At 41.5% G+C, this 13,030-nt stretch overlaps 1 protein-coding gene and 1 pseudogene across 1 annotated transcript; both read left to right on the top strand.

The window, feature by feature from the left end:
• The first annotated feature begins 825 nt into the window (after positions 1–825).
• LOC117887089 lies at positions 826–2,290 on the top strand (annotated as a pseudogene).
• A 5,889-nt stretch (positions 2,291–8,179) lies between these two features.
• Positions 8,180–9,127, top strand: LOC117887419 (olfactory receptor 4D2-like). The gene has a single exon (XM_034790028.1). The coding sequence runs from the start codon at positions 8,180–8,182 to the stop codon at positions 9,125–9,127; it is 948 nt and encodes a 315-aa protein (XP_034645919.1).
• Positions 9,128–13,030: the final 3,903 nt, after the last annotated feature.

Below are 13,030 nucleotides of genomic sequence, written 5' to 3'. Positions count from 1 at the left end.
GCATCCATAATTCAAGGCAGCTTTGAATATTTCACCCTAGATGCGTACCTGGAAACCTTTATGTATTTTCCAATGCTGATGTTTAAAGTTCAGCACCGGAACCCATTGGCACCGAAATATAGCAATTTGATTTTTCAGAGATATTGAGCACATGCTATTCCTGCTGAAGTCAATCAGACTAAATTTCTTCTCTTTTTGTAGCCCCGAGAAGATGCCAAAGGGGTCAAAGACCATCATTGTGTTAAAGTGGGATACAGGTGTCAAGGCCATGAACTGGGCATCTGAATCCCCAAAATTGGTGGTTCTTAAATTTTCCATTCCATCTTCCCTCCATCTAGTGAGAATCTAGCTGAGACCTCCCTTCCATGTAGCATCTCTGACCTCTGTGTTGAGAACCCATGGACTCTGAGAATCTCCACCTAAGCATGCTCTCTCCACATCCACATTCTTCCCAACCCTGAACTTCTAGGTCCCCATCAGGAATCTGTGGACCATGGGAGGTCTTCACCATCAGGGCTGCAGGAAGGTTAATGGAGACAATGGTTGGCTGAGGTCTTGTTTGGGTGAGTAGTCCACTCCCTTTCACCCCCAAGGACCTCAGAACTGGAGACAATCACTGGTGGAGCTCGTAAGTTTTGCTGAAGAAGAGTTATGCACTATTGGGCCAGAAGACACCGTGTGGAATTTAGCAAATAAAGGTAATTGCCAAACACGTATTGTTTAAAGGTGGAGTTTCATATTAATTTAATAACAGTAATGCACTGGGATTACAACATAATTATTATCATCACTCTTCCCTCTGCAGGCACATTTTGAAGTTAATCAATGGAGAAGATCCTCACCATCCCAATGACAGAATTTGTTCTCTGGGGCCTCACCCAGAGTCCTGAGCTGCAACGATTACTCTTTATGTTTTTTTTCATATTTTATGTGAGCGCCTGGCTGGGAAATTTCACCATCATCACAATCGTGATCACCGACCACTAGCTCCACACCCCCATGTGCTTCCTACAGGACAACTTGGCTTTCCTGGATGTCAATCATCAGTAAATACTCCAAAACTGTTGTCAGGTCTCCTCTCCAAGCGTAAAACCATCTCATTCAATGAGTGCCTCCTCCAGATATTCTTCCTCCACTTCATCGCTGGTGCTATGTCATTATGCCTTGTGAGCATAGCGCTTGATCGGTACATGGTCATCTATAAACCACTGAGGAACATGACTATCATGAATGAGGGTGTGCACATGTTAGTGTTAGGAACATGGCTGGGTTGATTGGCTTACTCTGCTATTCAATTTGGATTACTCCTCCAGTTACTGTTCTGTGGTCCAAATGTCCTGGACAATTTCTACTGTGATGTCCCACAGGTCATCAAACTGGCCTGCGCTGACACTCACTTGATAGAACTGCAGATGGTCTTCAGTAGTGGGTTAGGGGTTATAATAATATTAATCATTCTGCTTATTTCCTACTCTGTCATCTTAGTCAAGATCAGGACACACGTCGCAGACGGGAAGCACAAGGCTGTGTCCACCTGCGGGACCCAGATAATCGTGGTGTGTTTACAAGCCATACCCAGTGTCTTCATCTACACACAACCCTTGAAGCAGTTCACTGTGGAAGCAGAGAAAAGAACTGACAGAAGGGAACTGCAATGCATGATGGTTGTTAGCAAGAGTCAGGCTTCGTTAGCAAGAGACAGTCTTTGTTAGCAAGAGTCAAGCTAGCTGTGACCCTGATAACCCTGATAACGCGAGATTTGTAGAAGCGAGGATTGTGTGAGGCGGGTGAGAAAGAGTTGTGTAAGAAGTCATTGTGACCTCAGTATAGATAAGGTGTAGAAGACCTTGTGTAGATAAGGTATAGAAACTAATTGTATGTAGGCAAGAGTCAAAACAAGTAAGGAAATGAGATATCAAGATGGCCTATGTATAAACAAAATGCAGCTGTCCCTCATTATTTCTGTAATGAAAGGTATAAATGCTTGCTGTAATTAGTTACCAGAGAGAGACCTGCTTGCTCTCTCCTCTGCACATGTGAAAGTTAATAAAGCTCTGACTTGCTGTACCTAAACAAAATAGTGAGAACTCAGTTTTTCTCCGACATCACCCTGGACAAGGTGATATAAGTCATTTACACTGTAATCATCCCAATGGTGAACCCGATGATCTACATGCTAAGAAATGCCGAGATTGTGCTCAGGGAGGGAAACAGAGACATAATTTATCTTCCAGTGTACATTTGTGTTATAAATCTGATCTTAGTGATGCATCAGAGAGCAGGTGTTTAAGGCATGTGAAATGGGTGTGTAGTCAAAAGAGATCAAATACTGCATGCTCATGAGAATCTGTGCTCACAAATGATCTGAGTACCAGAACCGCCATCTAAATTTAAAATAGCAGTCGGTGTAAATAAGACATGGTTCCATGCAGATAAATGGGCCAGATCCCCAGATGGAGGAAATGGGAGCATCTTCCTAATTGACTTCCACCAGCTGGGGCTTTGACACTGAGAATTGCTGGCTGAAATTCTAAGAATTATTTCAACTGAAGAGGAATCCATAAAAATCAATATCTTCTCTGAAAAAAACCCGTTGAATAAATTATGGATCATCACCAGTGTACTGATTGTGAAGATATTATTATACAATGTTCCAGTAGGTGGATACGTACATTCTTTTGCTTTATGGCTTGCTCTTTTCTCCATTATACATATATGCCATTAGGTGCATTTACAATATTACTTCTCATCTGAATGGCTTAATAACATTGAGACCTTACTTTCACAAAGAATTGGTTTTAATTTTCTTACATGATATTTCTATTTCTATCGCTAACTTCACAGGTTAAACTAAACTTGTCTTTGGTTACCTTTTCTGCTAATCCTGATAAAAAGAGAGGTTGCAAAGATTTTTTTGCTTTTGTTTTTTCAAAACTGGCTTTTTTATTGATAATAGATCAATAACATTTTTAAAAAAAATCCCTTAGCACATTTCCCAGATCTTTAATTTCAAGAAAACTAAAAGAACAAGTAACTTTCCTAAATATATTTAGATTTTGTTTTTTTTACATTTACTCCTTTTCTCTCCCTAAGGAAGAAAGAAAGGAATTTAGATAAAAAAGGAAAGATTTATGACATTTGCAAGAGAAAAAATAAATTCTTTTCAAAAATTAAAAAAAAAAAATTGGGTAAATTTTCAAAGAATATTGTGATTCTTTTTTCTTTCCCAGCAAGTTCTATATTTTCAAAATTTAAGAACTAATGAGGGTGTTCTACACTGAAAAATATTTAGGTAAAAATGGGTATTTCTTCCTGAATAGATTTACACTCCCTGTGTATCAGAATTCGGTTTTCAGATCCAAAAATGAATTATAACTATCTATAGTCCTGTAAGCAGTGCTTAATTTGTGCCATGGCTTGCCAGGGCTGAGCCCCGGCACTCTATGCTTGTCAGTTCCTAGCCCCGGCACCTCTGGGATTGCTGTATCAGTTATGAATGTAAAAAAATTGCTTGAGCCCTGGCACCTAATTGCCAGAACACCGGCACCTCTTGCATTACAAATTAAGCACTGCCTGTAAGATCTCCTGAACCAACACTGCTCTGAGAGAATAGTGACAAGCTAGTTCTGACAGTAATATCTTTTAAAAAAGTCAATGAATTTCAAATGAGTTACACCTATATATAATGAATGAAGTCAATGAGAATATATAGAAAAAAATAAAGGAATGGTATTCAACAGAGGTGAGTGGGGACAGAGAGTGATGAGGGCGGGGCTGCACTGGCGTCCGTGAGTGCAGGATATGATGGGTACAGGGTTGCACAGGGGTCACTGAAGGCAGAGTTTGAAAAGGACGTGGTTGTACAGGGCTCACTGAAGGGAGAGGTTGAAGGATAAGAGGATGCCCAGTGTTTAAGTTGGGCAGAGTGCTATAAGGAAGCCTCACTCTTTTTCCCTCGCCCAGTGACTATCCACTGTCATTATGAATGACTGTGAATTGCCAATATGAATGGCAATATATAGTCTTTGGCCTGGGTGATAGTGAGTATTGCTCTACCACTTGGTTGGTGATGTGGTCACCTGAGATGGGGGAGACACAAGGTCATATTCCTGCTCTATTGGCTGTTTAATTATTTATAAAAAAAAAAAAATTGAACAGCTTCAATACGCGAGACTGAGAAGAACTCAACCCAGACTATCCCATAGCCCAGTGTCAGGGTTGTTTTCCTGTAATGGGGGAGACCCTCATTCAATTCCTTTATCCTCATTAGATGAGGGTTGAGGGGGAATGAACCCAGGTTTCTTACATTTTTGATGAATGCCATGACCACTGGGTAAGGCTTATGAGGGTGCACTCTACCACTACCACCATGCTGTTTGCCTTCTGTGGTTTTGGAAATATTTTATTTGCTTTTGGCAAAATGCCTGAAAGTCTAAACAAAATTTCTCAGGTTGATACAGAATGAAATACTTTGCTTTGGCATTGCCAATGTGTCAGTTTGTTTTGAGATCAAAACTTCTTGGACTTTTCAATCACCAAAAATGTTTTTTAAAAATGTTATTTTCTGTTTGATCTGAAACTGAAAATTAATTTCAAATGTTTAAACAGCCAGTGAACCAAAAAAGTCTGTTATTCATCCAACTCTACCCGTAATGACTTGGCATGGCAACAGGTTTGATTTCTATTCTATTCTATTCTATTCTATTCTATTCTATTCTATTCTAAGCACTAAAAAGGATCCCATCACTGTTGTTACTGAAGTGCCTGATAAAATTAGGTAGAGGGATGTTCTAATTGACAACTTTATACCTCGTTAACACAATAAGTCCCCAGGTGCCTGCTGAGCCTCATTATTGACATTTCAGGTCTCTGACTGTATATTGGCTGCTGAGTCCAAAAGCAGACCAACTTTGGACTTTGATCTTTTTGAATCATATCTCACCAAATGTTACCAGTCCTTCAGTAAAGCTCTTGGACAATATATGTCAAATGGGCCCATGAGGGATCCAGAAATACAATTACTCCCTGCTCTAATCGTTGAGATCACTCCCCATCTAGAATTGACATGGAACCGAGAAGCCCTGAATTTTTTCTCTCCCGCTCTAACTCCTTGTTTAGCTCTATCCTTCTCAGATAGAACAGGAACAAAACTCAGCAGTCATGGGATTTCCTCAGCTTCGGAGGCCAGTCAAATATCCAGTTCTTCCACTGTGTCCCAAATAGCTTCTCAGCACAGGAAGGAATTTTCAAAGCCTCTAATGTTTGCATGGTTAGAATAAACACATGAAGAGACTGAAGAATGCCATGAAGTTTTTAATGACTCCTCTTGTGAATGAATCCCCAAATCTCCAAAGGAGCAACTGTCTTGATTGTGCCTACCAAAGCTCAAGGGTATTTCAGACACTCTTTGCTCCTAGTATCAGCCTTAGTAGGGGTAAATAAGCATATAAGGGGAAGATTTCTGGGGCTATGTCCTCCTTGGAATCAGGTCTTCTTCCCCTGCTGGTCAGGACCTCAATCATCAGCTCTGAGGTTTGACTTCCCAGGCCATCCTCGATCGTTTGGAGGCAGCTGGCTCTGAGATCACAGACACGGCAGGTCATGTAAGGTATTGACTCTTGATTCAGAAAACGTGCCATGTGATACTAGGGATAGGTACTGTTATTATAAGGAGGACAGATGCTCAGAGACCCCCACTGATAAAGAAAGAATGACCTGGTTTGGGAGATAACATGTAACACTCACAGAGTTGTCTGAGGTCTTCCTGTGCCTAAATCTCTCGAACTAGGTTTCTCTCATGGCAGGGCTGTAAGCTGCTCAGATCTGAGAGAGATGTCACTGGGACAGTGTGGAGGTGTGAATGACAATGAGAAAGAGCCCAGGGAAGTGTCCTGATATGCAGATAAAACCACAGTGAGATTTCCATTGTGGGCTTCTTGCTTTTATAAAAGCTTACCTTTTTTTAGCTGTCTAATAGCTTTAGTCTGGGATTTCAAAGCTATCAGAATTTCGGTAAGAGCTTGGCACCTCAGTCCCTTAGTCTCCTTGAAAACTCCCAGCCTAAAAGTGCCTGAAATGTTCAAAAACCACGTGTCTAACAGGGATCAAGGTGCAGCCCATGCTAATGCAGTATGCCTCTCTGTTTGATTAGCATGAGCATGGACAGAGATTTATGGGTCTCCTACAGCAGCTGACCTAACAGTTTTGGTCACTTAATTCAGCTAGTAGACGCTCATGCTTTTACATCAAGATATCTTGAGTTCAGTCCTTGGACATGTCCCCTGTAAACCTCCAAACCTTAAAAGCTGCACCAAAGTAGGGAGTCTCTGAGGTCTACAGGATGGTGGTGGACAATGCCTCCCCCCAACAATTTCACTGCCTTCCCCCCAGAGTTATCCACCTCATTGCCATTGTACCTTGAGTGCTTCATGGTCATTAGAGGATTGACCCTCACAGCCCTCCTGCCAAGCAGGGGAGTTGCAGAACTACTCCCCTTTCAGATAGGGAAACCGAGGCACAGAGTTTGTGTTTTTCAAAGGACCATGGAGAGGTTAGGAATCCACTTATCAAAGGGAAGATCAAGTGGAATTGGTCACTTAGCTCCCTTATTCTCTTTGGAAAATCCCACACCAGGAGGGGATGTGAGTTATCCATGAGCACAAAGGTTGTCTGTGGCAGGACAGAAATTGAACCTCACTCCTCAGAGCCCCAGGCCAGTGGTTTACCCACAAACCCATCCCCCCACATTTCTCACAGCAATATCTCACTGTCATTTAGAGCTGGTTGACATTCTTTTACAGAAACAGATAAATAAATAAGTAAATACATAATTCTGTCAACAAATTGTGGATGGGAAAATCTGTTTTAATAATTTTTTAAAAAAATCATCTGAATAGTTCAAAGACAAATATTTGTTTCATGAAACCTTGAACCAAAAATTCCAGTCTTTACATTTTCAAGTGGGCAAAAAGTGAAGTAAAGCCATTTTTCTCACTTTCTCACACTTTTTTCTTCCCTCCTTCCCTCCCCCTCATTTTTCCAAATGGCAAACTAAAAATGGGAGAGAAAATGCATGGGAGGATATGGAGAATACAAACACCAAAAAAAGAAAACTAGAATTTGTTTTTTTTTTAATGCTGAATCAAAATTAAAATGTCAGTATGAAAGTGATCAAAATAAAATTGGGATTTGAATAGCAATGAAATGAACATTAACATTTTGTCACATTTTAAAAAAATCCGTGTGAAAAAAGTTTGAACCAAAAATATCATGTTTTTCCTTTGCAAGATTTTTATGGAAATAATATCTTTTTAAAGCAGCTCTAGAGATTTTCCAAAATTGTAATGGAAAACAGGTGTCCACATCTTCTGGGTGGGATTGAACATCTCAGGCTAAGCGCATACATGGAAATCATTGTGTTCACAATTTTTAAACACTGGTACTTAAAGTTCTGCAGCAGAATCCATAGGCACTGAAACACACCTGCTCACCTCAGAAAAGATCAGTCAGTAAGATGGAATCTCTTTGGTGGATGTGCTGCTGTAAAGGGAAAAAGTTAATATGCTCAGCACCTCTGGTATTGAGGCCATACATTCAGCATCTGAATCCCTTAATTTGGTGGCTCTCAAGTTTTTTCCATTCCAGCTCCCATCCCATCGGGACCTTACTCCCATTTAGCCATATATGTAGGTCAATCTGGTCATAGTGACCTTCTGACACCTGGTTGTGACCCTCAGGCTGAGAACCCCTGGACTCTGAGAATCTTTACCTAAGTGCAACCCTTTGCAACTCCTATCCTTCCCAACACCGAACCTCTAGGCTCCAAGAAGACTCTGTGGACCTTGGGAGCACTGCACCACCAGAGCTGTAGGAAGATGAATGCGGACTGGGGTTAGCTAGTGCTTCTTTGATGGACAAACCACTCCTCTTCACTCCCAAGTATCCCATGCAGATCCCCAATGGGGGAGCTCTTAGGGTTTGCTGAAGCAGAGTTCCCCTACAGTGGAGCTGAGGAGATAGTGTTTAATTTAGGAAAATCAGGAACTACCCATACCCAATGTCTTTCTTAAAGTGGAGTTAACATTGATTTAATATCAGTAATTTAAAGGTGGAAAAATATAAAAACATTTTATTAATTATTATCATTATTCAGATTCCAGGTATATTTTAAGGACACGAAATGGAGCAGAAGAACCTAACTGCCACAGTGACAGAATTTGTCCTCTTGGGCCTCACCCAAAGTCCTGAGCTGCAGCGATTCCTCTTCATCATCTTTTCCATAGTCTACCTGACAACCTGGCTGGGAAACTTCATCATCATCATCACCGTGATCTCCAACGACCGACTCCACACACCGATGTACTTTCTGCTGGCCAACCTAGCTTTCATAGATATTAGTGATTCTACAGTCAGTGTGCCGAAGATGCTGTCGGGTCTCCTCTCCCAGCACAAAACCATCTCATTCAATGAGTGCATCCTCCAGATGTTCTTCTTCCACTTCATTGCTGGTGCTATGGTCTTTTTACTTGTGGTGATGGCTGCCGATAGGTACGTGGCCGTCCATAAACCATTGCGATACTTAACTATCATGAACCGGGGTGTGTGTGTGGGGTTAGTGGCAGGCACATGGATGGGTGGATTGGCTCACTCTACTATTCAGATTGGATTGGTCCTCCAGTTACCGTTCTGTGGGTCAAATGTCCTGGACAATTTCTACTGCGATATCCCACAAGTTGTCAAACTGGCCTGCACCGACACCTACCTGTTTGAGCTGCTGATGGTCTCCCAAAGTGGGGTACTTGCCATAATTATCTTCATCCTCCTGCTCATTTCATACACTGTCATCTTAGTCAAGATAAGGACACACCTCAAGGAAGGGAAGCGCAAGGCTTTCTCCACCTGCGGAACTCAGATCATGGTTTTGTGTTTAATATTCATACCCTTCATCTTCATCTACGCTCGACCCTTCCGGAAATTCCCCATGGACAAGGTGGTCTCTGTCCTTTACACTGTAATCACCCCAATGCTGAATCCAATAATCTATACACTGAGGAACACCGAGATGAAGAAGGCTATCAGGAGACTGATGAGCAGAATGCTCTTCTCAGGGAGGGAAATGAAGACGTAATTTTTTTTTAATGATCACTTTTTAAACATTTTGTTTTTATCAAGTTTCATGAACATGTTGCACAGTGTTAACAAATCTTATTCAGAATCTGTGTTTGTTCCCTGTATAAGAATGTGACCCATGTACTTTTAGTTCCATCATTAATAGAGTGGAAGTAGTACTTAATTTTTTATGGTAGTATGAGAGGCCAGGGCCCCATTGTGCTGGATACGGTAGAAAATCTCTGTCCCTTAAAGCTTACAATCCAAGGGCTAGACTATTCGCTACCTGAAAACTTTGTTAACACAAAGCTAAAGCTGACTGTCAGTGCCTCTAGTACCTGTCTAGAAAGTCAAACGTCCTTATACTTAAACCTCTGAGAATCAGGAAATACAGCCCCATAACCTTAACTCTGCCCCTGGAGCTGGCAAGAGACACTGGGAATATACTGTAAGCGTGGTTCAGTCAGGAGCTGCTCTATAAGAAGCAACCACAAAGAATGACTAAGCAAATGTGCCCTTTTATCTGATGTGGGTTGTCCCACAGATTTCATCTACACTATTATCATTATTGTGCTAGTCCCAAATGGTATGTCTTCACTGTAGCTAAGAGTGAGCCTCTCAGCCCAGATAGACAGACTAGTGTGCTAGAAATAGCTGTGTGGACTTGTGACATCAACAGATGCTCGGGCTAACCACCTGAGCTCAGACCCAGGGGATCTCCTACTAATCTCCTTGCTTCCAGGCTATCTTGTGACTGTGAATTCCACTGGCCAATTGCCAGTGGATGATGATCTGTGTTTTGTGTTATCATTACAGTATCTCAGTGATGCATTCAAGAGCTAAGGTTTAAATGAAAAGAAACCCAAGCATTTGAAAGTACAGAAAATAACTCAAAAGATCTATTTAGCTCTTTGCAGGATCAGGGCCTTAGATTGTCAGCTCTTCATGGCAGGCCACTGGTTTTTTTCCCCCTGTTTGTACAGCTCTTAGCACAATGGGTGCTACTGCAGTACAAATTATAAAGGGAAAAGAATGGACAGACAGACAGATGGGGAGGAAACTAAGAAAGAAAGAAAGAAAGAGAGAGGAGCTATGTGTCAAAATGTGTTTGTGTGTGAGAGAGAATGAGATGGCATTTTGTGTGCTCTGAAGAGCTACCTCACTCAGACAAGGGCTGTGTCCAACCAGTCTCATGTCCCACCAGTCACCCAACAGCTACTGCATTCTCAGATTTACAGATCTGAATTGAGAATGTACCTAACGTGAATATGTTTCTCACTGTGCACTATTGTGCATTTGTGAATGCACAAAATTGTGTTTATCAGTGAAAAATGTTGTACGAGTGCATTATGTTGTTATGTATTGTAAATGTGCATTATTGAGTGTGTTTCAATGTGCACATTAGTATGGGTATGAGTGTGTTTATCAGAGAACATTAACAATAACTTAAACTCTGATCCCAGTATTAAAGACAAAAACTGCTATGTTCCTGCAGCTCCTGGAGATTTTAGTGAGTTCAAAGTTGGTGTCTACAAGGCATCATTTCCTTATATGCCAAGTCCAGGTCATTTCTGAGATCTTTCAACATTTATATTTGCTGTCTTGATACTATTAAGACAATATTTGCAATAATTATTTGAGCCACATTTTCAAATGCTGCTGTTTTTCTGCATCCTCCAAGGACTCCAGATTTGCACACAAACATTACATATTTTGACTTTTATTTTCAAGAGTCTAAGGCAGTTAGTGCACTAGATGGGAATTCAGAAACTTGGTTCAGACCAAGGTTCTCAAAGGTATTTAGGCTCCTGTGTCCTCTGGGTCTTGGCTCCTGATTTTGCCACTGACCTTCTTAGTGGCTTTGGGCAATAGCCAATACTTGGTGCTTCACAGCAGGTCAGAAATCATCTTGCCCACTGCTGGACCTGGGATGTAATTTACTTGTATGCCCTGAGGCCAGAATTTTCAGAAGAACTCAGTACCCTGGGTGGTGAATTGAGCTGTTTGTGAAATTATTTTCATGTTCGTCAGTGTTTTTCCTGGAATTTTTTTGAGGTTTCTTTTCAAGAAAAATCTGACAAATTTCAATGACAACTGAATTTTTTAGAGACACTGTCAATGGAATTTGGATTCCTAACTCCCTTTGGCTCAATAAAACCAGTCATAGTGACTGCAGCTGACAGGGACATTGGGAGGCACAAAGGTTGTGTAGCTTGTTTAAACTCACACCGGCAGTGGGAGACCTTAGAGCAGAATCTAGATCTCCTGATTTAAGAGGAGAGTTTCAAAAGAATTAAAGGAAGTTATGTGCCACCACCATTGAATTTCAATGAGTGTTGGGCATCAAGCTCCTTTAGTCTCCTCTGAAATTTCCAGTCTACTTCCGCCTTTGAAGATTGCACAGGGATGAAATAAGCCTCATGATCCACTCTAGTGGGGGGAACTATCATAACTCAACTCTAGAGCTGGTCACAAAACCAAGACCTATTAAATGGCTGCAGTGTCTGTGCCAGGAGTGGTCAAAAATGTTCCATTCAAACTGTTTCCAGTGCAAAATTGCAGGGGTGACAAAACAAAGTGCTCACAGAAAGTGCCTACAGTCCTTGAAAATTGTCAAGATTTCATTTGAAAAAAAGATGAAAACATAGAAAATGAACATTTTTGGCTGAAAATCCATTTTTTTAGAATTTAATTTACTTTAATAGTTTGTAAGTATCAGAGGGGTAGCCGTGTTAGTCTGGATCTGTAAAAAGCAACAGAGAGTCCTGTGGCACCTTTAAGACTAACAGATGTATTGGAGCATAAGCTTTCGTGGGTGAATGCCCACTTCGTCGGATGCATGCATGCAATCCCTCTTCAGGAACAGGGAGAGAAAGGATTTAAACAGGGTTCCCCCACCTTTCCAGAGCATGCATGCATCCGACGAAGTGGGCATTCACCCACGAAAGCTTATGGTCCAATACATCTTTTAGTCTTAAAGGTGCCACCGGACTCTCTGTTGCTTTTTAATAGTTTTTGTCAACTTTCAGATGTAAATGTTCAAATTTTGGAAATTTTGCTTTTTTGACAAAAAGTCAATTTTTTTCTGAAAGGAAAAAAAAATCCACTTTCCAGACGGTTCTATTCTAGGCCAATCTTTAACACATTTATCCTCGCGATCCTGTTGTGAGGCAGGGAAGTGTTATTATCCCCATCTAGCAGATGGGGAACTGAGGCACAGAGGCCTAGTTTCACAAAGTCTGGGTTTAGTTTCCTGAGTCACAGTTTTAGGCACCACTGTGATTCACACAACTCCTGCTGAACCCCGTAGACCCCTAAACTCACTCGTCACCTCAATTTTCAGGGTAAATGTTCCCTCAGCATCTAAGTTTATGCCTTTGAGAATGGGCACTGCTGAATCCCCCCAGGTATCTGGATGCCAGTCTCCTAGAGAGATCCACAAATGAGGGAAGATACACACTTTGTCTAACTAATTAAAGAGTCGTTGGCCCAGAGGGGATAGACCAAAGGTCTCCCATCTTGTCACTCTAACCATCAGACTACTATAGAGTCATTCTCTCGCTCTGTCTCCTCCCCAATGTATTTTTAAGTATTCAATCCGCACCGGAACAGCTTCAACAGGAGTCCCACATCAGAATATCCCATAGCCAGGTGGTTAGAGCACTCTCTGGAAAGGTGGAGGAACCCTGTTTAAATCCTTTCTCCCCCTGTTCCTGAACAGGGATTGAACTTGGGTATCTCACAGGGGAGTGCTCTATGCCCTGGACTAAAAGTTACAAGATGGCCACCACTGCTGTTTCCTGTGCTTCTGACAAACAGGGTTTGAATGGGACCAGATCTGGTAGGTCTCCTTAAAGCATACCTACGAGACTGGGCCCCTCATGCATGCTAGGCGGGTGAATGCCTATCTTTCCTGGTTTGT

This window comes from Trachemys scripta, chromosome 14 (assembly GCF_013100865.1).
Source record: "Trachemys scripta elegans isolate TJP31775 chromosome 14, CAS_Tse_1.0, whole genome shotgun sequence".
Lineage (NCBI taxonomy): Eukaryota > Metazoa > Chordata > Testudines > Emydidae > Trachemys > Trachemys scripta.
Note: the sequence above shows the minus strand (reverse complement) of the source record. Positions and strands in the feature narration are given on the sequence as shown.